This window comes from Vidua chalybeata, chromosome 19, assembly GCF_026979565.1.
Source record: "Vidua chalybeata isolate OUT-0048 chromosome 19, bVidCha1 merged haplotype, whole genome shotgun sequence".
NCBI classification, from domain to species: Eukaryota; Metazoa; Chordata; class Aves; order Passeriformes; family Viduidae; genus Vidua; species Vidua chalybeata.
The window spans coordinates 1,797,023-1,823,998 of NC_071548.1; the positions used below are offsets into that span (position 1 = coordinate 1,797,023).

Genomic DNA, 26,976 nt, shown 5'->3' on the forward strand with positions numbered 1-26,976 from the left:
GACAGACACCAGCTGTGTCCCAGGTCTCCTTCCCAGCTGGGATGTGCTGCTTGGTCTTCATTCAGTGCTCTGCCTCGGGCTGCTTGGCACACGGTGGCGTTGCTTGGACGTGGGGAGCCCTTCCCTGGGGATTCTGCCAGCACCACGGTGTTTTCATTCCCACTGTGTCCAGGCTTGCTGCCGAGCTCTGATGGGAGGTTGCTCTAACACTGGTGAAGTCCTACCAAGCACCTACATCAGCTCAGAATGGAAAGCAGAGACCCTGCAGCCTCCATTTAATCCCTGGTGTGCTACTAAACACCTGAAAGCTGCAATACTTTGGGGGAAAAAAAAAGGTTTTTTGGGAAAAATTAATCTTTGAAAAAGATGTCAATTAAACAAACAGAAAAGTCTGATGTGCTGTTTCATTTAGGAATGGACCAGAAGATGACAGCTTGCCTGGCCTTGCTGGGCCAGATGAGGAGTTGGATGCTCCTTCATCTCCACCTCATCTCCTTCTGCACCCAACAGTCTCAGAGAGGTTTGCTCGGGGTGCAGCACCAGGAGCTGTGGAGGTCACAGAGGAGAGGTTCAGTCTCCAGGTGGTGGTGAATTGTCTCCAGCAAGCTCAGCAGGGTGTGGTGGGCACAGAGCCCCGCGGCAGCCAGGGCCACCCCTCCATCCTGCCTGCAGCAGCGAGAAGGAAGAGCTCAGGTCTGGACTGGGACTCAGGAGCTCAGGGACATGGGGCTGGGAGGGGGCTGGGCCGTGCCACAGGCACAAGCAGCAGGGCTGGGGACAGCAGGAACACGAGAAACACTGGCCAGGACTCACAGCCATCAGCTGGTGGCCCATTCAAGCAGCTGCAGCCTCTGTGGATGGCACTGGGTGAAGGCAAAGCCAAGCCAGTGGGGTGGTGAGCACTGTGCACTATAAACCAGGTCAACAAGCAGGTTAAATTCAATCAAGTAGTTTAATAATTCTTCAGGTCAAAGGTCTTATCTTACCAGGTAACAATTTACAGGACACCTAGTTAAGAGTGAAGAGTGGCTGGCTTGGTAAAAGGAGGAAGAATACATTATGTCCCATCTCAATAGTTTAATGTTAGCCTCTTTCAACGCAACATATTTTTGGTAAAGACATATTCACTATATTTAACATGATCTCTCTTTAACAGGAAGTTCAGCTGAGCACACTGTCCCCAGAAAGTACACTGCGACTGTAAAGCAACAGAATTTCATAGCAGTAAATCTATTGCACTTTGTGAAGAATAAAATTCTCCTTTGCCTTTCCAGCTCCAGAAGGCAAAGCATCTCGTTGGTTAAGCAAGTTCTTCTCCCTCCAGGCAAAGTCTCTTAATGTTCAGACAGACAACGCCTAACTTTTGTTTGTTTGCTTTTTATTATTACTTGAAACAACAATCGGAAGAGTTTGAGAGAAAAATCTTTCCAGTAGCTGCTGAGGAGTCTCCAAGTTTTGAGTCTAGAAATGAATTTTAGGTGCTATCCAATCACAGTCAACAAATATATGTACTTATTTCCACATTTCATGAATATGTCCACAAAAGAGCAAGATGAGGTCTCTCTGTGACCAACACTAACACTGTGTGATCAGGTATTACAGGGATGCACTTTATATGTGACAACAGTATACAGACAGGATGGAAATAACACCAATATTATTGCACATGGTGTCTGGGCGAGCATTAAAAACACTGCAATATGTGATGAAAATTCTTTACAGCTTGTTTTCTCTCAGCCCTTTTTCTAGAGTTTGATGTAGCAGCAGTATCAATCCACGTACATTGGAGAGCTGGGAGTTGCTGGCATTTGATCCAGGATTTTACAAACATAGCATGCAACATCCACTGTGCGTTCCTCATACATCAGGATGAAGGGATGTTTCTGGAAGCAGATAAAGAACACCAGAGTTACGGTCACCCTCCTGGCACGTGCCCCTCAGATAAAAACTGAGCAGGGGAATTTGTCTGGTGCAAGAACAGGCTTTGTGGTGGCTGTAGGACACCAGGACACAGCCTGGTCCATGGCTTTTCCACACTGGGAATCCATGTCTTTAACGTGGGAGGTTACTGAGGCAGTAACCTCAGTACAGGACTCCAGAGTGTCAGGAGCTGCCAGGCAGGAGGCAGTGAGGGTGCAGGATCAGCAGCTCCTCTGCAGCACTGACATTTCCTGAAATCCTTTCAGGAGAGGTTTCATGAGCAGCATGGTCACAGTGGGGAGAGTGACAGGAGTGACACGGAGTGCTTTGCAGAGGTCAAACCCAAGCTCTGCTCTCCTGAGCCCTGACCCTCTGCTCTGCCCAGCAGGCAGCACTGGCCAGGGCCAGATCAGAGCAGCTGGGACATAACACCAGGGAGGTTCTGGGCCAGGACATCATGCAAAGCCCTTTCACATCAGCTGATGCGAAACCCCAGGGCTGATTGTGGAACTACAGTCTCTAAGAGGTGCCCAGAGCTCCTTGAAGTTGCCACATGTGACTGATCCAAGCCAAAAGCATTGCTGCTCTCCCTCCTTCAGCACCCCCACCACAGACAGGCCCTGCTGCTGCCCAGCTCCAGGGCTCTGCTCCAGATCTCACTTCTACCTGAGCTGTGTGTTGGAGGCACTGAAAGATGCAGCACTGAGAACTCACCAGAAGCTCTTTGTACTTTGGCCTTTTGGACTCGTCCTTTGTAAGGCTAAAGAAAGCATAAAGATAATTAGGAGAATGTGGACTCAAGGAAAATGTTACACACATCAAATACGAGCTTTTACAGGATATGATGCTGTCACAGTGGGACACACCACCTTTGGTTTTCTGGAAAACCCATCCTTGCACTGTGAGTGACCACAGGAGTAACCTCCATCCCTCCTTTGCAGCCATCCCAGCTGTACAGGCAGGGCTGGGGCTGTGTCTGACACCAACTTCCTGCCATGGAAACTTCCCTCCTTACCATGTCTCCTCTCCCTAGCACAGCCTCTCAGAGGTTTTCTCCTAATTCCTTTCCTGAAGAGCAGTTTCCAGGGCCTGCCCTTCAGTCCCAACCCACACAAATCCCCCATCAGCTCCAAACCACTAAGATGTGAGAGGTCCTCCCCCTTATGCTGGTGCAGGAATGTGAAAAGAAGCCAGGAAGTGCTGGACACTTGACCCTTGCCAAATACCAGCCAACAAAACGAGCCAACCCCAGTGCTTTCAGCAGCACACACTCACCACAAGTTGACGAAATTGATGAAACTTGGGGAAAACTCCCTTTCCTCTGAGTTACTCAGCTGTGGTGGGTCTCCTTTCACTACTTGTGTCAGCTGGTCAAACACACTGTTCCACTTGGGGTAGGGGAATCGCCCCGTGGCCAGCTCGTACTGCAGGGACACAGCAACAGCACCAGGCAGGGTTACATCAGGGAACTTCAGTCAGGGAAAGAAATGTCTGCAACAACCTTGGACCCCCCCCAGAAGGAAGACTGAGATGAGATTTTTCATCCTATTCCCTGTTTGATTCTAAGCAGAGGGAAGGTTTTACCCAGCAGTAAATTCTGCTGCCTGTGTGAGGGGCATGGCCAGATTTACCCTGACCAGGCCATGCTCCTGTGCTGGCCATGTCTGCTCCTCCACTGACTACAAACCAAACCAGTATAGGAGAGTGAAATCCTCCAGTCCCTTCCCAAGCATCCTAACAAGCACTAGAGAAAATGGATAATGAGAATAACACAATCACATGATATCTCAAGTTGGAGAGGACCAATAAGGATCCCTGAATCCAACTCCAGAATACCGAAAATGAGTTTTTTTAAACATCAGTGGTGAGAACAGAAGCTACTGGTTCATACTTAATTGCTTCTGTTTTCTCTTCTGCTTCACAGCCTGGAGAAAGCAAGAGCTTCTCACTCTATCAAAGTGTGCAGCTAGCACTGCTGTGGTTAAGCCAGTGAGGAATCACAATCCCAGAATCCAGGATTAACCAAAGTCTCTGTGCAGCCAAAGCACAGCAGCTGCCAGAGGCTTATTCACACAGGCTGGGTGCTCTTCTGCAGCACCACGCTCAGCACCCTCATCTCAGATTCTGAACACAAAATTCATTTACAACCCAACACCTCTTCCCTGCTCACGTCCTGCTCTCTGCAAACAGAGCTGCAGGAGAACCATTTACATGGCAAGCACCCAGCTTGTTCCTGAGCCAGGAAGTGCCCACTTGAACCACAGCACAGCAAGGAGCTGGGCTGTGCTGCCCACGGGCACAGAAGGCTGCAAAGCCCCTCACTCACCAGTGTAATCCCCAGGCTCCAGACGTCCGAGCGCACGTCGTAGCCTTGCCGGGACGCGCTGGGATCTATCCTCTCCGGCTGCAACGGCAAGAAGGACCACTCAAGCTCTGTGCCATGCAGGAAGCAATGAGAAGCATCTGCAAGGCTAGAGAGAACCCTGAGCCTGGCACAGCTCCAAGCAAAACCTGTGGCCAGGGCAGCCATCCAACCCCAGCAGAGAAACATCCCAAGGAATCGCTTCAAACACTGATTTTATGGAGGTGAAGTGTAAAAGGTGATCAGAAATGGCAATTTATCACAGTCCAATGATTTGGGTTTTTTTTTCCTTTTGCACAAACAACTTGAATAATTGTGACTGTCTTATTTACTTAGTTTTGTTCAACTTTGGGATGTCTTTAACACAAAGTGTCACCTTCTCTGTTTTCACAGCCAAGTTGTTTCCCCAAGGGATCACAAGAACTGGAATCAACATCTCATCCACCACCCTGGGGAGTGAGGCTTAGCAGCATCTACCAGAACTCTTCCCCACAACCAGCTACTAAGAAACTATTAAAAACAATGTGCTTTAAGACAAGCTCCTCTAACAAGGTTTTAGTCATCCCTTGAAGGCAACAATGATTTTACAAGGCTTTAAGACATGCAAAATGTCTTTCATAGAAAGCAATATAGAGCCAGACATGGGTGATTCACACCTAAGAGCAGGTTATCCAGAGAGCTGAGCCAGCAAAAAACATCTTTATGCCTTGCATGTCACCTTTATGAAAAACCTCAGTCTGCCTTCTTTAGTTAAAAATAAAATAATTAACATGTCAAAAGAAACAGGCTCTCATTCAGTTTTGACTACAACAATAATAAAAATACCTGCACAGCAATAAATTCTAAATTATGGGGTACAGGAAATACTCTGAAAGCCCTGGTTGCTTTCTAAGCTACATTTTAATACAATTTCATGGCAGACACAGCTGAGAAGTGCAGCAGCAGGTGGCCCAGCCCTGAACTCTACTGGGGACACACCATGATGTCTGGAAGCTGCCACCAGGGATGGAGCAGCTCAGAACACATCAAATTATGGGATGCTGGCCTGGCCAGTGCTGTGACCCACAGGGATGTGCCACAGCAGAGCAAGGTGCCAGGCTGCAGATGAAGGAGGGGACTGCAGCTGCTCTGGGCAGGGCCAAACTGCCCAGAGGGACTGGTGGGATGGGTGGCACTGGTGAGACACAGCTGGTTGTCTCAGGCACCCATGAGGGGCACCCTGCTCCTGTGAGCCAACAGAGCAGCGGGGATTTGGCCCCAGACCACGGTGGTACAGCTAAAGGGAAAGCAGGATGGACCAAAATAAATCCCATCTAAATACAGAGCAGGAAGAATGCTGAGAATTTTCCATGTAGATCACATGGGAGCAATTAACACCAACGAAGGAAGAGTCACCATGTCACACTCTGGGGACCTGGAGTGAGGGCTGCAGACAAAGCCTGGCTCAGGCCAGGTGTCCTTATGATGCCAAGAGCAAGCAGGAAAGGAAATGGCTGAGGTGGAGACCCATCTCTGGATGTGCTGATGGGGTGAAGGGACAGGGGATGGATGCATCAGAGAAGGGTACAGGCTTCCATGGGGCTTCTCCAGCTCAGTGTCCACCTGAGCACCAGTATCTTGACTGAAAAATGAGCACTGGGCACCACAGATCCTCCCTCTCTTCCAAACCCCAGCTATACAAACAGCCATACATGGCCTGATCTCTGCCTGAACCACCTGAACACAAGACATCCAGCTGGCCCTGACAGCAATGCCAGCAGCAACTGTCCACCACTGTCCAGGGAGAAATGAGAAGACACAGTTTACAGCCAGAAGCTCCAAGCTGACCTGGGAAAAGGACCTGAGTGACCAAGGAGGGAGGTGACAGCATCACACTCCACTCCTGTGGAGGTCTGGAAGGAGCAGGGCAGGACACCCATCCTCACAATGGCTCCACCCTTCCTAAACCAAGCCCTTCCAGTCTCACCTTCCTCTCTGACACAGGCATTGGGCTCACTGGGGCATTCAGAAGGCAAAAAGCAGTAATGACACAAAGGCCACCAGCTCCAGCGTGGCACACAGAGCCCGCTCCCAGCAGCATCCCCACAGCCAGAGGCAAGGCAGGGACCACAGGGAGCAGCACCCAGGGAGGATGCAGGGCTGGCCAGGAGCACCCACTGCTGGGTGGAGGCTGTGGAACCTCACCCAGAGCAAACCCCCAGCGCCGGCACCAGCACAGGGCACGGTGAGGAGGGCTCAGAACAGCCCGGGCTGCTCCAGGGCCAGTGACTGCCTGGGAACTCAGTCCTGCCTTTCTTTCCTCCAGGGAACACGAGGTACCAACACTTCGAGGCCTTTGCTCACTGAAACAATTGCAGGGGAACTGAAAGCCAAAAGCAAAACAACCTCTCAGCACCGCAGCTCCGAGGCTGAGGTGCCGCTCGCTGTGACAGCTCCAACAATTTTGGTCCAAGCACACAGCACTTGCTTGGCAGCTGGACATGGCTCCTGCTGCCTCCTCAGAGCACTCACAGCCACACTGGCTGACATCCAGTGGCTTTGTTACCAACAGGCTCCTTCAGAGGTGAGTGCCATGGGGTTGGTGAGCCTTGCAAAACCAGACACTATCATCAGGGAGCAGCATCCAGCAGCCCTAAGGAGAGCCTCCCTGGCTGAACAGAGCTACTCCTCTTGGCCTATTTTACACTAAAAGAATACTGTTCTCCTTCTGAGAGGAGTGTGGCAGCCTGACTCCTTCCCAGGTATATCCAGTTTGATCACAGCATCCCTTCAGACATCAGCCTCTGCTGGCTTGGAGAAATATCTGGCAGATGTGCCTGCACACTGGGGACATCTCCCCATTTCCCAGGCTCCCTGGTACGTGGAAATGCTCATGTACTTGGAAAGGAGTCCCTGAGGCTGCAGAGCAGCAGGGAAGAGGCCAATCATCTCCCACATCACTTGCCAGCTGCTGGCTGCCCCACAAACCCTGTGCCCTGCCAAGGCTCTGAAAAACACAAACTGAACTGCAACACTTTTGCTCACTTAAAAATCCACCCAAGTCTGGAGCTGCCGATGGAGCTGCACAAATCACAGAGTGCACGCAGACAGACAGACAGACAGACAGACAGGAGAAAGGAAAACCAAAGGGCTATGGAAGCACTCACCTACCCACGTCCCAGGGGAAAGGGAGCACTGCAGCTATTTACAGACATCTCAGGAACTGTCAAGGCATAACTGCACCAACAGCCTGAGCAGAACTGACCACCCACCCATGGCTCAAAGGAAGATCAGAGTCAGGGCAGACAGGTTTTGCCTTGGACACCACAGTCAGAGAAAAGCCATCTGAGAGCCATGGCTCAGGCCAGGTGGGAACCACGCTTTGGAAGAGAGATATTTTCCTTTTTTCTATTTGGTTGTAGATAAAAAGAGTACAGAAAACAGTATTTTTCAGCATACAGAGCCATAAATATGTAACAAAAAATAAAGACAGGCACTAAAATTAAAGTTATATGAACAGCAGCAGGCACAGCTCCCTGCACAATGTACTCTCGGCTCATGTGAGAACAGAGATGCATTTTCAAAGCACCCTGAAGCACTGAAGTGTTTAAAACCCTCAGACAGTTTCCCAAATCACCACTACAGCTTTTCTCTCTGGGAGGGGGAGGGCAGCAAACAAGCAGGACAGACTCCCAGGAGCCAGGACTCAGCCCCAGCAATTTCCACGCAGCTGCTCTCCTACTGCTGCTCTCCAGAATCACATTCTCCTGGAATAAAGTTCTGGCACACTTTGGAATTAAAGTGGTTTACAAAAATCACTGTAATTCTGCTCTGCAATAACTCCTGTGACATAATCTTAGCAGAGCAAATGGATTTCTTGCAGACCAAGACAAACCCACACTCTGACAGCCCTGCTCCCCTGGGCAATGGTGTTTTGGAGCTGCTGGAAGGCACACAGCTCCTCTCCACTCCAGCACCACAGCCCTGGCAGCAGCAGAGGAAGGAAGCCAGCAAAACCCCAGGAATTTGGACACTTTGCCACAGCAGCACTCAATCCAGAGCTCAGTTTCATCCAGGAAAGGGGTGTTCATCCCACAGGAAACAGGCTGATAACAGGGAGGGTGAGATCCCACAGAGCCCATCCCACTCACCGCCATGTAGGGCCGGCACCCTGCATCCCTCGTTTTGGCAATGGAGTCCACGAGCTGTCCACTAATGCCAAAGTCACAGAGTTTTATATTCCCATTTCTGTCCAGAAGAATATTGGAAGGTTTGATGTCTGCAGGGGAAAGAAATTTAAACCAGTAAGTCACAGCTGGAGGTTTCAATTTCAAGCAGAGCAGCTGCAGAGGATGGAGGCCGGCAGTGCCGCGCCGTCACCCTTGGCGCTGGATCCTGCATGGGAGCACGAGGGGATGGAGCCAGCCCCGGAGATGCCACGTGCCCAAAAGCAGCAGCAGATGCCCAACCACCCTGAAATCACACTTACATGGAAAAAGCACAGGCTGAAGGAGCAACAGAACAGGCACACTTATTCAAAACCTGCACTCAGACTCTCAGCGGTACACATGACTGTGTTTTACACTTTGAGTGAACCAACAATTCTTGCAATTATTTTAACAGACAAGAAGAAAAGACATGAAGTTAAAAAAAGACACCAAGAACTCACCTCTGTGAATGATTTTCAAGTTTTCTTTTAAGTGGTTTAGTGCTTTCACAGTCTAGGAAAGAAAAACAGATGAAAAATAAGCAGATGTCGTAAGAGTCCTGTGATTATCAAATTTTTGGAACTCCAAGAACAAAGGTAAAAAGCATTTAATACATTGAGATATCAATGCTGTAATATGCCAGGCAATAAAACATTTTTCCCTGAACCTTTTCTGCAAACAGAAGGTGATATAAGAGAGGGTATGGGCTTAAGTAAACACACATCCCCTGTGACCTGCAAAGATCCCACTCTGGGAGAGGGGAGCAAGAGGTGGAGTCAGAACAATCTCAGATGTTAATTATCTTCAGCAAAAACTCATTTCAAGCCCTATGCTACGTTTTTTCAGTAGGTCACAACTGTTTCAATTTCTTAACTTTTCATTAGGCCAGAGCTTCAGGTTATATCAAGAAAACATCAGCCAGGTTCTGCAGTGCTTTTGGGAGCCTTTGCACAAGACTGCCAGAAGCTTCTCTGGTCTGGGCTGGTGCCTGTGCTGCTGGTGCTCACATTCAAGCAGACAGAGAAGGAAGCTGGTCCTGGGGTCTGTTTATGAACTGATTACTGACCCCAGAACCTCTGTTTACACCGTGCAAAATACTGTGGAAAAGTCATGAGCACCCTGAAGAACCATTCCCAGTGTGGTGCAAACAGCAGCAGCAATTCTGCTCCACAGACCAACCACCTTTTCAGCGTGATCTGAACAAGGATCTGAACTTTTCAATTATCTTCAACAACAAGGTTTAACAAAATACTCACAGCTAAAGTGATTTTGCCTAAGATTTCTTCTGGAATAACATCATCTAATACACTATATACATATTTGTAAAACTTATCAAACGAGGTAGACATGAGCTCCATACAGATCCAACAGTCACCCTGGAAAGAGAAAAGAACGTGTGTTACTGTTGATATAAAAAAGAGAAATACAAATCCAGAGAGCATACAGAGATCTGTGGAATCCTATGAAATACATTAACAGCAATGTGCATTCTATAGAAGGGATGGAATTCAGCTTGATTTGTTTCAGCAATGAAAGCCTTGCTCCCATTCACAGCAGAGGCATTTACCTGCCCAGCTCACACCTGACATTACATTTTAGTTGCTTGAACGCAGATGAATCCAAGCCTCACACAGTGTTTTGCTCTCCAGAAGGCTGCAGGCACAGTGGAGCACCCAGAAGAGGGGAGCTGCTTTCCTAGGAAGGGCTGTGTGGCTGGGGAAAAGACTTTGGGTTACAGCCATGGGCAGCTCCAGCTTACAGTGCTCATTTGGCATCAGGCTTTTCACATCAGCTCAAGGCAGAGCAGGAGCTGATGTCATCCACTACAAGCCCAGAAAACCCTCACTGCACCCCAAAAAAAGCAGAAGATGGAGTAAGTGTTGTGACAGACATGGAAGCAGGGACATCACAGTGAAAGAGGCCAGAGCAGCACAGCAGGACAAGGGCATGACCAGCACACTTCAGAGGGAAAAGGTGAACCTGGGCTGCTACAGACCACAGGTTGGCTGTGGAGGAAGTTGGCTAAGGAACTGGTCAGATTTAAACTACAGAAATGAAACTGGGCAATACCTGTGGAAAATTTCTCTTTTCCACACTAGCAACAAAGGCAAAGTGCAGATGAAACACTTCCATACAATGGAGAGTGGCTCAGGGCAAGCAATGTAGCTCCAGTGGCAGTAATGTGCATAAATCAAGTGAGACTGGAAGCCCACCAGAGCTTTATGAGCTGTCTGTAGTGAGAGCAGCCTCTCTCTCATGGACTGGTTCTACTGGCCACAGGATCATCCAAAAACTGCTTCTGTTTTGATCAGATGTATAAAAAAAAATCAGGACAGGGCTATACTCCTGGGCTATTGTACTGAGACTGTGGGGGGACAGGACGGGTTCCAGAGAGCCAGAATACCACTGACACCTGCAGCCTTGTATTTATGTCCAGCTGCACCAGTACTGTGAGGGGCTTCCATTGCCCAGGCCACAACAGCTGGAGTTGGGACAGTAAAACCAACCAAGTGAACAACACTTGAGCAGAGCCATTATCATAACCAAGGCTTCACATGCACTCTGCATCACAGGTTGGGATGGGTATGGTACTGAAACCTCAAATAAGTACAACACATTTCTAGCCAATGGTAATTTTTAAGCATTAAAAAAAAAAACCCTTTTATAATCAAAAGCACTCAAGGAAAGACCTGGTTTACTGGTGTCCTGAAGTAGATATCACACAGAACTCCTGAATGAGGGCATTTATTGATCTGGTAATATAAAAACCTACCTGCCCTACACGAATTCATGTCAGCAAGATGAATGGAAAAAGGTAACAGGCCTTTTCCACTATGCAGCATCCTTAAGGCTAGTGGCAAGACCCAAAACTCTACAGGCTAACTCTTCCTGGGACTTGGAGAGCCTTACCTGCTGGCAAACTGGTGAATTTTAACAGGAAGGAAAAGGAAGACTGGCTGGGGGCTCAGCTGCCTTCCTGACCAAATACCAAAAAGTGCTGATGTACATGGGCAAGTCTTACCCCATTGTGAACTGTGAGGATAAAACCACCCTAATGGAAGTTCCACTTTACATTTTGCCTCTTAAGTCAGGTTGATTTCTGATCATAAAATTACAAAAGAAGAGCTTTAATTTTCTCTTCCTGTTAGAGCTATTCTTCCAAAGAATGTATTTTAGTCTTCATTGGGTATTAGATTACCAGATGCTAATGCACATCTTGTAGACATTAAAAAAAAATGTCCAGGAATGCACCCTGTGCATTTAATTAAAATATCCCTGTCCAGGACAGACACAAAAGCTGCCTCACAAGTCATGGAGATGCTTCAGCTTCTCCACGCAGAGAATTCCCATTGACAAGGGAGCAGGTGTCACAAGGATGTCACCCATCTGGAGTGCAGCTCACCAGGAGAGGACCTGTGGCTCCAGGTGGACATTAAACTGAACATGAGCCCACAATCCATCTTTGCTGGGCTGAAGGATCACAGCACGAGGCAAAGCATCACCAGCAGGTGGAAGGAGCTGATCTTTCCCCTTGATCCAGCAATGGTGAGGCCACACCAGGGGTGCTGTGACCTGTGCTGGGCTCCCTAGTGCAAGAGAGACTCCAGCAAAAGGCAACAAAGATGACTGAAGAACAGGAGCATCTTCCCCATGAGAAAAGCTGATAAAGCCAGGACTGGTCAGCCTGGAAAAGGTTCAGGAGAATCTCACCAACCTAAGGGGAAGCTGCACAGGGGATGGAGCCAGGCTCTCTCAGTGGTGCCAAGCAACACGAGCAGAGCACAATCTGACACACAGAAGGTTCCCTCTGAGCGTGAGGAAACACTTTTTGTGAGGGGGATTAGTCACTGGCACAGGTTGCCCCAGGAGACTGGAGACTCTATCCCTGCAGAGATTCAAAAGCTATTTGGACACAATCCTGGTCAAGCGGCCCCACTTGACCATGGGGGCTGGGAAAGGTGACCTCAGAGGTCCCTGCCAATACCCACCACTCTGATGCAAATGCTGAAGGTTTAGCACATCTGCTCACAGCTCTTTCTGCAAGTTGCAGCTACAGCAGTGAGAGAGACTGACAAATGTCACCACCACCACCGTTTTTTTACAGGGCACACAGGACACTTTTCCTACAGACCAGGGACTGACAATGGGGACAGATGGGCTGAGGGATGGCAGCAGAGTCAAGGATTTCCATAAAAACAGCGTGAGGTGCATCAACAGCAAACAACTGTGTCAGCAATTCACACCAGCCCAGCACTGTGCTACCAACACATCCATCCCAGCTCTTCTCTCCTGCCAGCAGAAGTTCCCCATGGGCTGACTTACCCAGCTTCCTAGGCATGTTCTGCAACTTGCAATTAATTTTTCATTGAATAATTTTATCAAGTATTGAACTTATTGGTTTAAACTTGGCTCAGCTACACTTGCACTGTGTAGGAGTCACTCCTGAGATTCCAAGTCAAATAAGGCTTCTTTCCTCTTCCCCTCTTAAAGAGAAACACAATCAGAACAGGTACTTTGAAGAGCCACTAGTGTGGTCATGGTAACTACCCAAACATTCCCAGCTTTACAGGTACTGTTTCAAACCAGAGCAGCTGTAAAACTTGTAGCAGACAGGCAAGAAAGACCTTTTTTTTCTTTTTTTCTCAGACCTAAAAACCTCTTAAACCAGCCATGCTCAGGGCCAAAGCCTTGGGGGTCCCAGTGCAGCCCTGTGGGCTCAGCCCACAGCTCTTTTCTCACAAGGAGAGACTCAAGTGAAATGTTTGCAGAATCCCTGTCAACCAATTTTTAAACTTTTTTCTTCCCCATCTAGCAAATAAAGCCTTGAGAGGAAACACATGAGCATGAGTAGCCAGACCCTCTTCAATCAGATCTCTGATGGCTGATGTGGACAGCTCTGTGTGCACCAGCAGGACTCTGGGCTCTCCTGAGTGCAGTATGGAAAAACCAGCTGCTCTCCTGGGGCCAGGGGGAACCCCACAAAGTTCAGTGAGTGTAAGATCCTGCACTTGGGTCAGGGCACTCACCAGTACAATGATGATGGGATTTAGAGCAGCCCTGAGGAGAAGGGCTGGGAGACAGTGGTGGATGAGAAATTGGACATGAGCTGGTAACATGTGCTTGCAGCCCAAAAGTCCTGGCCATGGTGCACCGAAGCCCCTGATTCCATGCATAGACTGAAACACTGTCTTTTACTTTTTCAACTTTGTTCTTGTTTCATTGACCAGGCAATTTAATCTCATTTAATGGGTGCCAATAAGCTGAAGCAAAGTCCCCTACCTGGCAATCAACTGTTACACATTGCATCACATGCACAGACATACACTGACAGAAATGTCCCTCCTGACTGAAGAACAGGCAGCAAGTGACAAAGGTTCAGGTGCTGCCTGCTGAGGGACAAGCAGGACCCAGAGAAGACTCTCCCTATCACAAAATGTGGAAGCAAGAGCAAATACAGCTACACAAATTTTTGTGTAGTATTTTCTGCCTTTCCAAATCAAACTGCTGGTACTCACAGAGGCTGCCACAGGAATTTGTGCTCACAGCTACTTCCCTGACTGCAAGCTGGGACGCTTGTCTGGCTACAAAGTAAGACCTTGCATAATTTTATCCAATTTGGTTTAGTATTCCCAAACTGTCAGGATCCCAGAGCTTAGCTCTGCCTCTCCACATCAAACACTCCGGGTTGTGCCTGCCTTCCCTTTGTGCCAGCTGCCCTGCTGCTTCTCCTGGAGCTGCCTGGATCCTGCCAACCCTGTGACTGCACAAGCTGCCTATTCAGCCTGTTAAACTCCTGTAAAGAGGCTCACATGGAGTCTTTCACCTTTTAGGAGCAGGCAAAGAAGATTTCTCATTGGTTGCTCCATCCATAGCCAGAGAACCTGAATCCCAGCTCAGGGTAGGGAATCCCAAAAGGATTTCCTTACTTTTCGCCTTGAAATGCTGGAACAAAGAGCTTTGTTTTATATTTGTTTGTTTGTATATCTGTTTGTATATCTGTTTGTTGCAGATTTCCTGAGAGAGTTTTGGTCTTTACCAATATCCAATGAGCTCTTACACCTCAGGGGATGGTGCAGCAGTGACCTGGATCTTTCACAGGTATTTGAGAACAGATCTGAAAAGCAGACTGGGGGATCAGACAGATCCAAACATGCTGGTGAAATTCCTTTTTTCCCTTTCTGTGCTTCTCTGGTGTCATACTTCACTAGCTTTAGAAGATTAAGATTCTACTTAATATTGGAACAAGTAGTTAATAAGACAAGACAGAAAACTTTATGGAAGCCTCCCAGCTCACCCTGTGTACCCCTGAGGAACGTGACTTGGAGCAACCCTAGGCAGTGAGGGACCAAGGAGAGGGCTGCTTTCATCTCTGAAGCAAACACCACTTATGTTGAAGGGGGAAAAGGGGATTTCACTCCAACCAGAGCAATGCCAGTGAAACCTTTCCCAGACAGAGCATGCAAAGAGCCCTGGGAGCCCTGCCTGGCTGCAGGATGAGGAGATTTTTGGACATGACAAAGAATGAAGCCAAGCAGACATTTGGGTGCTGATTAAGGTAAGTTTTTATATTGTTTATGTATTTACATTTACAGCCTGGGATGTGTCCAGAGCTGAAAGGAGGTGAGAGGCTTGCACAGCTCTGAGCATGTTGCTCATCAGCATCTGGTAAGACACTGTTTTGTCCACAGACCTTTCCTCACACCAGCTGACAGCCTTGTCACCTTTATCTCAGCAAAGCTGGAAATTTCCAGCCAGCTGAGGCTCCACACATGGCAGGAGCTTGTACTGTGTGAACATGGACAATGCCTGCTGGCCCAAAACGGCTCTGTGTTCCAAAAGATCAGAAAAAGCAGAGCATGGAAAAAGGAAGGATTATTATGCTTCTTTTAGAGAATGAGATTTAAAGCCAGAGGAGTGACCTGGCAAAATTACAGAGGCAAACTCTCTAGAAGCAGGAATTAAATATTCAGTCACAGTTTTGGGTTTTACCTACAACACTGACCTCCCTCTAAATGTTTTCCAGAAAAACCCCACAAGACTCTGCACAGGCTGCTATGCCTGATAATGCCCAAAGACCACCTGCAGCCCTTAGGTCTCTATTTTCCTCCTTCCCTTGAGTAGAGGCACTGGATTTGTGCTCAAGTAATGGAAAACAGGCAAGGGCTCCACATCTGTCCCCCTACACTGGGGCAGTTTCAATATCAGAGCAAGTACAGGAGCAGGGATAATCCAAGCCTGCAGAGGAGATACAGGAGGAAGGAGAAGCAGCAGTCAGATTTCAACATTCATCTCCTCCAAAACTCCTGTTGCAAAGGGACCAAATGCTTGCTCAGAAGTGCCCAGACACCTGGGTCTCCTGGCTAAACACCCTTGAGTAAAAGTGGAGAACCAAGAAACCTAACTTCAATCAATTTTCTCCTCCTTAGCACGAGTTTGAAATTACAAAGGGAAAAAAAAAAAAAAAACCAAGGTAAAACCCAAACTCTGCTACAAGTGAAGCAAGTTTGGGGTGCCCACCTCTCTGAAGAGCGCGCCATAAAACTGAACAATATACGGGCAGTCACTGCTTCTCATCACTACATCAAGGTCCATCAGAAGCTGCTTCTGCTCCTTTTCATCCACTGTCGACCGAATTCTCTGAAAGAGGAAGAGTGGCAGAGACTTCATCACTTCCATGCCATTATTGTACTCTCAGCCCTGCTGGTGGAGACAAGTGACCAGGACCCCAAACCCAAGTGTGTTCAAAAGCACTCTAGAGAATCAAGCAGTGCTCTCAAATAAGAAATGTAACTGAACACTTCTAAAGCCGTTTAATCAGATTATAAAGCCCGCAGTCCTCACATAAGCATCAACACTTTCAGATGAAATGTCAGGAAGAAATTAAAGAGCTGAAATTTCATTGAAAGCTACAGCAAAACACCACATCCAGGCTTTCATTTCAAAACTATTTCCCACACAGTTCTTAGCCATGTTGGAAGGGGCTTGAAGACTGGATTGAAATTTAACCAAGGAACATTATGTTTAAAATTTCTTAGCATAGAAGAAAAAGGCTCCTTCCACAGCCTCCACCATGGCTGGGGAGAAGGGACTGCCACATAACCCAGGGAACACATTTCTCTGGTAATGTTCATGGTGGGGAGCATTCCTGTGAGCTCTTCTCATAAAACTAACAATTTTTTACCTAGTACTGGCTGAGGGAACACCAAAACAGTATAGAAGATAGTTTATATAGCTACATACCCCATGTGTCTATAGAGATATATATGTATACACATACTGTACACTATTAAAAAGTTTCATTTGGGCTTGAAAGAACAATGCACATTTGAAAACAGAAAACTGTCCATTTTCAAACATGAAACTGGTTAAATGAAGGATGGAGATGACCATACAGTTTTTCATGTGATTTTACAGATATATTTAACATCTTGCACTAATTAATACATTCTCTGAATCACAAGTGAGGAAATCGTGATCCTGAAGCTGTGACTCATGTTGAAATACCATTTAAAAAACCAAGAAAAAATATCTGGCAAGAAGTCCAAAGCAACAGAGGTAGCCAGGACCATCCTCAGGGACAAAAACTACATGGCTACCCATGAAAGAAAAAATATTCAAGCTTGTGGAAAAAATCTGCAAGATACTAGCACCCATTTCAGCAATACTATGGCCCCGTGGGCAACTGCTGGTGGCATCAGGACCACACACCTCAGCCAGCCCAGGCCAGGTGAGTGAAGGTACTTTCAAGGCTGGCCATTTATATAGCACCACATGTGAAACAGTGCACCTTTATGTACTTTAGGACTTATTTTGTAATGACCCATACAAAACAAGGACAGTATTAACACTGTAATTCTCCTTACCTGTAGTGCATCCTGGTATTTTGGTATTTAACCACTTGCTCTTAATGTTCTAGCACCTCTAGTTTGGTCTAGAGCAGTAAATAATATGTTTATATTGCCCTTTTCCCACCCTGTAATTCTAGAGTTCTTGGGGACCTGTCAGGAGACTTATCCAGCACCCACAGTCCATAATATCTGTGATGTGCTGAGCAGGTGGAGTTCTGTGCCACCAACAGAGCAAGAAGCAGCTCAACGGGCCAGGAATGGAACTAAAACACTTCACCTCCAGGTCACTGGTTCAGGTCTGTGTCACACAAGCTCAGCCAGCCACTGGCTGTTTCCTGCTCTTGTGCCCTCACCGTACAAAGCTCTGCAACCCCCCCGAGAGGCTGGAGGCCGAGCAGAGCGAATGTCCCTCTCCAAGTGACACACCAGCAGCACTGTGTGAAATGGAAATGCCACTGCTCTGACCTCCACAGAAGGTGATGGATGCCAAAGCCACCACGGTGAGACCTACGACCAATAGTCCAGCCTCTCACTGAGACGTGAGCCACACTGAAAAGGTCACCTCTGGTGAGGAACCAGAAGGAGCTTTTCTCCATATTGTAGCTTGTGTTCTCCTTCTGTGCCCACTCCATGTCTGTCTCCAAAAAGCCTCTTTCCTGGTCCTCTGAGAGTTGTCCCAGCCCTGCTCTGCATTCCCCTTGCACCTGCACAATCCTGTCACAGCAACCCCATAGCATCCTGCTCAAAGTCCACCTCTTCTCCTGAAAGCATCTCCTCCCATTTCTGACATTCCTCCTCTGCTGTTACTTCTCCAACACTGCAAACCATGTGAAATACACACTGCGTGGTGGAGGTGATTTTAATGGCACTCCAGAACAACACTGAACCCAAACACTCCTCAAGCATGAGCTCCACAGCAAGAAAGGGCTGGCAGAGCTCCCAGAGCACAGACAGTGGGTCAGCTACAGTGCAGAGGACAGCTTGAGAAGCCAACGTGGACACTACAACAAATACTGCTTCAGAGAGTGAAAGGAATGCCATGATACAAGATTGGGAGATCTCATACAACAGTGCTGGAGACTGGCAAAGTCAAGAGAAAGGGAGAGCTCTGAGGAGCAGCATGCAGCACAGCACACAGACAGGGTCAGCCCAGGCTGGACAAGGTGGCTCTGCTTAGCTGCAGTGTGCCAGGGAGCCTGCTGCAGCCCAGGACTCCCAGTTCAGCAGCAGAACAGGGAAGAGAGGAAAGTCAACAGCAGTCAGTACCCAAATAGCACGTGAGCCACGATACAGCCTGCTCCCTAAACCCAAGGCATGGTGCAAAGCACTGCAGCAGCTCCCACAGACACACTCCCCAAGAACATGGGACATGGCAGGGAAGGAAGACACAAGGTGGGGCTTGAAGGCAGCATTTCAGACAGGGGTGGACAGGGGCTGCCTTCACTCCAGGCCTTACAGATCTCAGCCCAGTCACCTTCCTGCAGGCAGTCACTGGTAAGTCACTGCTAAGTGACCCCACGGCCAAACAAGCCATAGATGGAAAAAGGGGGATTTGCAGTAGAAGCTTATGGAGTCTCCTTTTTAACAATTCTTGTTGGCCTCCAATTTAAACTGTATCAAATCCTCTTAGGAGAAAATTCTCCAGCCCTTTTTATTCAAACACAGGTTAGGACAAAGCCTTCCAACACCAGGAAGAAGAAGCCATGCTCTGAGTAGCATCAACAGCAAAAGCACAGTCTGTGCTGTGGATTGTGCCACCCTGAAACCTAAAACCAGGCAGATTCCAGAAACCTGACCCAAAACAGAAGAGACATCATCAAGCCCAATATGCACACAGAAAGACTCAGGTGCAGCGTGAAGTGACTGGTTGAAAAAAAATCTAAAAAAAAGAAAAAAAGGAAAAGAAAAAAAAAAAAGCTGTAAACAGCAAACTGAAACTCAACTCCTTGAGCTGTGAGACAATCCAGAACTGCCCTGAGCACGGGGCTCACCTGTGTCCTCAGCACAAAGCTCAGCACAGCAGTGTCTGACAGTGCCATGGGAGAAGTGGTCCTTCCATGGGATGGCAGGGATTTGGGACAACAAACCAGCAGCAAAAAGAGGGTTTGCCCAGTCACTGCTGAGGATGGGAATATCTATCTCCCCATCTGAAACACGTTTAATGGTGACTGAAGTAGATCACAACTAGCTTCCCACCTCCTGTGGTGAGGCTCTAACTCTCTCTCACCGTTCCTTTTCAGCTCTTACTCATCCACTCCCTCCCCAGCTGCCCTACCAGCAGGACTGGGAACACTGGTTTCCCCAGCTCTCAGCCAGCAGACCTCAAAAAATGACTGAAACAAAATTCTGAAGGTGTCACTCAATTGTGTGAAGAATTACAGTGATGGTTTGGCAATAAAACCCCAAGACTTCTCTTTGGAAGTCATATGGACATGGAAAGGACAGAGAAATTTGCCCCTGGATGGAGCTAAATACACTAATGTATCATTCTGAGGGGCTATCAGGCATCCAGGAAAGGATGGAGGACTCATGGAGGTATAAATAAATGTTAAAATTCTGCTCTCAGGGGCATTTGATGCTTAGCAACCTCCTTAAGCTGTGAGACTGCCATCGAGAAACCTGAGAAATTCAGACAGGAACTTCTGGTTTGAAGCTGTGGATGAGAGAACAAGCCCTGACTACCAAAATGATGTACAAGAGACACTGTGCTCAGAACAAGAAACAGCTCCATGGCCCGCTGGCTTCCCAGGAAGAACAGGGATCTTTTATGGACCCATGGGTTTGGCACTTCCAATTACCCAATTGATCTTGAACATGCTTCTGATTTCCTTAGGAAAAGTTCAGAGAACAAGTAGAGCATATCACAAATATTGTTAAACTAAAGAGAAAACACTGGCTGTAGAGAACACTGACTGTAACTGGAGGCTGGACTAGGCAATACTGCAGTGGGCCTAGGTCAGCCAGGCTGAGGATATTGGAAGACACAGAAAATTCTGGCCTACACATGAAAATCACTTTCTTTTGAGGTGGGGGAAAATTGAACACTGTGGCAAAACCACCCTCTCCCCCAGCTGGGTTACTCTTCTAACCATTCCTGACAGAAAAATAATTCAATTAAAAAGAAGATGCTTCCATGGGGCTGTGATAAGAAGCTTGAAGGTCAACCAAAGCACAAACCACTCCACTCATCTCTTGGTGATGTATTTCTCAGCCAGCTGAACTGGTTGAAACAAAACTGGGAGAAGCTGCTGATGGTGAACCCCAGATGTCTGAAGCAGGACAGAAGAGGTGAGGAGCAGGTGAAGATCTCCTGCCTGAGCCTGAGGCTCAGACATCACTGCCAGGAACACCACTTGATGTGTTCAGGCTCCTGACCTGCACAGGAGCCACCCAGCACATCAAAGGTTGACTACTTTAAATATGTTCCTATTTATTGTATGAACTTCTCAAACAAGCAGCTTTCCCAGCCTTCCAGAGGCACTGTGAAGTGCCCTGGCTAATAAAACCCACCATGTACAGCATTTCAGTGCAAAGCAGAGCATCCTGCTCTAACTGGAAGAATGCTCCCCAGCTTTCATTCCAGTTTGGGCTATTTTTTTTTTTTTAATCCATATTCCAGGGATCTTTTAAAGCATCTTTTTTGTGTGAACTATCACCAGGGCCAGAAGGAAACCTCAGGCCAGAAATTACAACCCCCTGCAGCTGGGTGAGTTTCCCAAGAAAACACTTCCTCCAAATAAATGGGGCTTCTCTATGTGCCTCTAATTTGTGGTGCCCTCACAGAACAAGAGGCACAGTCCCTGGAGCAGCTGGGACAACACCATGTGGTGATGCTGGAGGGCAAATACAAAAAGGGCTGGAGAAGTGCACCTACTGTGGAGCCTCTCACACAAAACCAGGACAGCACTGGAGCAGATCCTGAGGAGGAACCAGGGCTCTCTGCACAGTGGGAAGCCCAGGACAATGGTCACAAGTCACTTTCCCAGACTGCCACAGGCTGGGAAAAAACAGACTAACACAAAAACAAGAAACCAGAAGCAAAATCAAAGGATATTGAGTAGAACTGGAAGCAAGATCACAAAGAGCTGGTGCAGCAGACACACACCAGCCAGGAAAAGAGATTTCTCCCAGGAAAATGAGGAGCCAGGAAGAGAAACGTGACAAGGTGAGGATTCAGCATACAAACTGGCCTTGCACTTACTGGGTTGCATAGCCAGATCTGGCACTGGACAAAACTGGACTACTCTCTTTCCCACCTGGAAAGGTCTTGACCTCGTATACCAAAAAAAACCCTTAAGAAAATGAAAAGGGTCTTTTCAGTGACAGGAAGACTGTGATGGCAGTTGACAAGAGTAAAAAGGTGCATCTGCAGGAAGATCTGAAAGGAAGTGACCTAAAGAATGAAAGGATTGGTTTTTATTTGGAAATAAAAATTTGGAAGATTAGGAGTACATAATGCAATATCTTCTAGGGGCAAAAACGAGAAAGGTTTGAACATAAATCCCCCTCTTTCCTACATCCTCTCCCCTCCTCATGATAGCTCTAGGAAATAGCTCTCTATGGCAGAAAGCATCAGGGGGCACAAACAATTGCAGGTGGCAGCAACAGGAGGACCAAGTCCCTGCTCCTGCAGCCTACTCCAGCCTCTTCCCACAGAGGAACAGAATGGTTTTGGCATTGAAATGAGTATTCACAGAGAATGACCAAGGCTAAGGGAGAGAGAGGAGCAGAACAAGAGCTCATCATCCCAGCCATGCTCCACCAGTGAAGCTTTGATGCAGTGGTTTCAGCCAGCAACACGAGGCTCATTTCAGGCTCATTTTCCTCCTCTTCTACTGACTCTGGAGCACAGATTGAAAAGCCTGACTCACCCAGGGCCTGGCAGCCCTGCCCATGCCAGGAGATTCATTAAAGGTACCAGGATTGCATCTGCCAGAACCCATGGGCTGATAGTCCAAAATGAGTTACAGGGAAAAACAAAAGAAAACAGTGTCTCCACCTGCAGATCTCAAGTTATTTTGGTAATATTTCAGCCCTCAGGAATTGTTTTCCTTCAGTGGTAAGAAAAATTGGATGTGCAGCAAAAAAAGGCTGTGCTGGGGGCCCAGGAGCCTGTGTGCCCTGTGACACTGAACTTTCCCAAGCAGGGGAAAGCTTGGGAAGCTTCGAGGAACTGTTCCTTGGGCAAAGGCAGGACAGACTACAAAAAGAGAAAGGAGCAGGGAACAGGATCTGAAGATATGCTCTGGCAGCCACACCCTCTGAGGGGAGCAGGATGAGTGACCAGAGGTGCCCAGCTGGCCTGGCACAGCAGGAGCTGCCTTCAGCCAGAGGAAGACTCCAAAGGAGCAATGTTGCAAGCTGCACTCTTTCAGAACAAGGAGGATTTGAATCTCCCTGTGGTAGAATGAGGTGACAAGCCTGCTCATGGTAGCTGCAAGCAGGACACAGCCCTTCCAGAAGTGGGGTAGGAATTCCCTGACTGCACTGGGAATTTGCAGCAGCAGTGGAAATGTGGGGAGTGGCAGAGAAGGATGGAGGAGCAGCTGGGACAGGCCCCTGTACCAATTTTCTCTGCATCTAGTGAGCAGTACAGAACAGCCAACTTTTGGCTTGCAGCTTCCATAAAGCTGTTTCCTTGTGCTGAATGTCCTTCCAAGGATGCTTGGCCTGCTGCACTGGTGCTGCTCTTGGGGAAGCACAGGAGTGACAGCAGCTCAACCAAATAACCAGACACTGGCTCCACCATCCAGCTGTAAGGGGATCCTGCCCTCACTTGTCACCTGCCCCCAGCACGGTGCCACACCTCAGAGCTGCAGGTGCCATGGAGATCAAGGCAAAACCTCACTAAAGTGACACCCTTTCACAAAGCACAGTTTCCCTACTCAAACTTCTCTTACAGAAGAGCTTTATGCTGAAGGAGGACACATGGCTGAAGGCAACAGTTCCACAGTGAAGAGACCACAAAGCTTGAGAGAAAGAGAGAGCAGGAGGGGAACAGTCCCCAGCACAGACAGATTAAGACAGAGGAGGAGCAGAAGATTAATGCACAGCCAGGGCTGCCTCAAAAGCATCAGGAGGCTGAGAAAGGAAAATCTGAGGAGTGTGGGATGAATTAGTCACTAGCCCAAGCTTAGCCCCATCCTGAAACTTCATCTCAAAGAACTGCACCATCTAGTCTGGGGAATTGCTGCTGCTGCCTTGGAGGCCTCACTGACTGTTCCACCCACAGGTCTTCCTTTGCTCAATTTTGTGTTTTGTCCCCACTAGGACAAACAGAACACTTGCCACTACTGTTTTAGAAATGATGCTGTTGCCCAAACCGTCCAATCTTTCTTCCCCAGCAGGCCCAGCCATGTCCACCCAAAAGAAATAGGGTCAGAGAAAAGACGATGGCACCAGCCCAGCCCACAGCTTTAACATTTCACAGTTCAGTCACTGTAAACAAATTGGATTTGCTTGTTTAAAAGCGAGCCCCCAAGCCCAGAACCCCCGAGGCTCAGAACACATCTCATCCCTTGGGAGAGCCAGCTCAACATGCTGCACCGTGCCATCTCCAGCCACGTGCTTCAAGGACACAGAACTGGTGCCTTCTGCCTCCCACATGGCTGCACCTGCACCACGGGCCCTCAACAGTGACACGGCTCACCCAGGGTGCTGGAAAGCCCTTGTGCAAACAGTGTGGGACAAGAGAAGCCCTGTGCCAGCAGACACACCTTCTCCATGACACGAGGCAATCCAACAAAGTCCTTCTCTGCACGGCTGTAGCCACAGCAGAGCTCTGGGAAACAGCCACTCAGCTCTGGGGGTGTGCCCCTTCACACCCTCAGCAAAACTACAGCTACCCAGGTCTCACACCCCGAGTCTGAGAAGATGGAGGTGTCCAGGAATCATTTCACTACACCAATGTTTTTCAACCTGACACCTGCAAACTGCACCCATGAGTTCTACCAAAGGCAACTGTAAGAAACCAGCTTTAAGCTACAGGCAACCTCTAGCTCCACTGGAGACTTTCAGGGATTCAAACCCAGCTTGAAACAGCACTGCATGGTGACCAAAAACACTCAAGAGACCTAACCAGTGATCCCACCACTGTGAGGAAGTCAGTATTTACTGGAGAAGATCAAAGGATGAGGGTTACTCCAGTAACCTGACACACTAGAGACAGGTAGGAATTACATTCAGAGCAGCTGGAGCTGGGGTTGAGATATGTCTGCTTGGCATGTGAGACCAGCAGGGGCAAATGTTTCCAGATTGGATCAGGGAATATTCCGAAGAAGACAGAGAGTTGGAAAAGACAGTAACACAGCTCCTACACAGCTCACTTCTGCTTTCTCCTGGGAGCCATAAGAGCACTTACAGTTGATATCATCGACAGAGTTAAAGCCAGATGTCATTAGCGACCTGCAGTGAGCAAAGGAAAGGACCAGAGAGACAGAGAACAGCTGCTGCCCACCTCCATGGACAAACAGCTCCTCAAAGATGCCCAGTGAGCAGCACTGCTGTGGCACGACAGGCAATTACTGCCCAGCTGGGAGAGGAGGCTGTTCCTGGTTCTAAGGTGAGTTTTGGGGTAGCATGAAGTAGAAAATGGACAGTCAAGAAACCTGCTACACCTTCAACTTCCAGGACAGTCTGACACGGTGAGCACAAAGCAGACACTCCATCTCATACCTCAGCAAGAGCACAACATTCCCTAGAGGACATCCACTCTATGCCAGCTCCTCCTGGCGAGGCCATGGCACATGCTGACATAAACAGCTAATTTTAAGCCATTACCTTATTTCACAAAAGACACCAAGAAGCTATGAGATGTCAAGTTGTGCCTACCACCAGCCTAGGCTGTACCTGAACCAGTGACCCAGAGGTGAAAGGCCCGTGCCCCATCATCAGTCTCCAGAGACGTGTGATCCCCTCAGAACAGCAGGCTCCTGATAGACATTTTGAAAAGGGCACAGCAATTATGAGAACTTCACAAATCACCTGAAAACATGCCCATTATACACTGTATTTTCAGCAAACAGCAGCCTTTTACACCAGAAATAAATAGAACAGAGCAGTAGATGGGTGCTAGATGGAAGAACCTTAATTCTCCATCACACTGCATCCCAACGGACTAAAGTACAAATGTAAGGATGGGCATCACCTACTTTAACTGCCATAATTTGCCCACTTGGTTTGTGGACCATTTTGTTGACAGAACCATAAGCGCCTCGTCCAATTTCTCCAAGGTCTTTCAAGTCCTCTGCTGTAAAATCCCAATGTTGCTCAGGGGAAATCTTCAATTTTCCTGATGATTCAATGCTGTGTGTTCTCAGTCTCTCTCTGTCAAAAATATTGGGAAGCAATTTTTCCACATTTTAAATAGTCTTTAAATGTGTCTTTTCAGCACTTTGATTAAACATTAGAAGAGAGGGGTTCACAAAGCTACAGCAACAATCTGACTCCACGAAGGATTTTGGTTGGGGTGGGGGTGGAGGGGTGAGGGAAAATGTTAAATCAAAAATGACATACACTTGCCCACAGCTTCAATTAAGGATAAGTTTCTCCAGCTGCAGCATAAAATTCAATATGTCTCATAGAGTCACTCGAAGCACTCATTTACACAGTTCTACTTTGCACAAAATACATCAGGGTGTGAGCAGGATCTGGTAACATGCAGCACCAAGAGCCTGAAGAGCACTCCCAGCCCCATCTCCCCAAAGCTCCTGCTGCTCTACACCACCACATCCCAGCACCTGCCTCCCTTCCAGCTGGGATTCCATCAACACAGGCAAAGCTCTTCTGGGTGAACCAGTGAGACTCGCCCTTACTGGAAAACTCCAATTAAAAAAGAAAATAACCCCCAACCCCAAAATCCAATACATTTAGATAATCATTTAATTTATCCAAAATCAAATAAAGAGCCAATAATTTATAGAAACCAAGAGAAGTTCTTTGTGACACATGAAAACAAAATCTGCCTGTTCAGGTGTGTCTTCACCAAGCACCTAAATTAACTTTCTCAAGCAAACCCTGTCCCTACTGAAGCCACCAGGATTTGCCCAGCTAAGGAGCAGATGAATGCCCAAAATTTGTGAACAGAAGAGTTCAAAGGTGCCCCCCAATGGCTCATTCACATGCAGCAATGCTACAATTGAATTAGCAGGAAATGCACAAGTATTTGCAACACTTTTCATCTTAAAATGCCATGCAAAATTTCAGTTTTTCATTAGTTAATTAGCTGATTCACACTTCTTGAGTCATAAAGTAAGCCAAAAGCCCACATTTTCCACCTTCAAGATGCATTAAGAGCAATGCAGAGAGTTCCCACTGCAGGGCACACTGATCTCACGTGGATTTTAAAGCACACTTGTGACCTCCCTGTCACAGGAGAGATCGATCAAACTCAGTGGATATTTGATCCAGCCCCCACTTGCCTGGCCAGGGTCTGGCCCAAGGAGCAGAACACACATGGAGGATTCCACCAAACACATGGAGCTTATTGAGTTTATCAGCCGAGGAATAAACAGGTCACGGCTGATTCCACGCTGATAAATCCCATATTGGTCACCAGCAGCTGCAAACACCACCCAGCTGGGGACCCAACCGTGACAGGGTTTTATTGGGATCCCAGGTTTTGAGAGGGCAAAAGGCCAATTGACTGGAGCAGCTACAG

General features: G+C 47.9%; 1 protein-coding gene across 2 annotated transcripts in view; it reads right to left on the bottom strand.

The window, feature by feature from the left end:
• Positions 1-933: 933 nt before the first annotated feature.
• The window catches only part of MAP2K4 (mitogen-activated protein kinase kinase 4), a 60,488-nt gene continuing 34,445 nt past the window's right edge, over positions 934-26,976 (bottom strand). For both annotated transcript variants that reach the window (XM_053960587.1, XM_053960586.1), the window contains 9 exons: positions 25,469-25,643; positions 15,988-16,107; positions 9,726-9,845; positions 8,931-8,982; positions 8,413-8,540; positions 4,247-4,324; positions 3,196-3,344; positions 2,635-2,680; positions 934-1,883 (listed from right to left, as the gene is read on the bottom strand). In XM_053960587.1, coding sequence (XP_053816562.1) covers positions 1,770-1,883; positions 2,635-2,680; positions 3,196-3,344; positions 4,247-4,324; positions 8,413-8,540; positions 8,931-8,982; positions 9,726-9,845; positions 15,988-16,107; positions 25,469-25,643 — 982 coding nt within the window. In that variant the 3' untranslated portion in view covers positions 934-1,769. The remainder of the gene's footprint in view (positions 1,884-2,634; positions 2,681-3,195; positions 3,345-4,246; positions 4,325-8,412; positions 8,541-8,930; positions 8,983-9,725; positions 9,846-15,987; positions 16,108-25,468; positions 25,644-26,976) is intronic.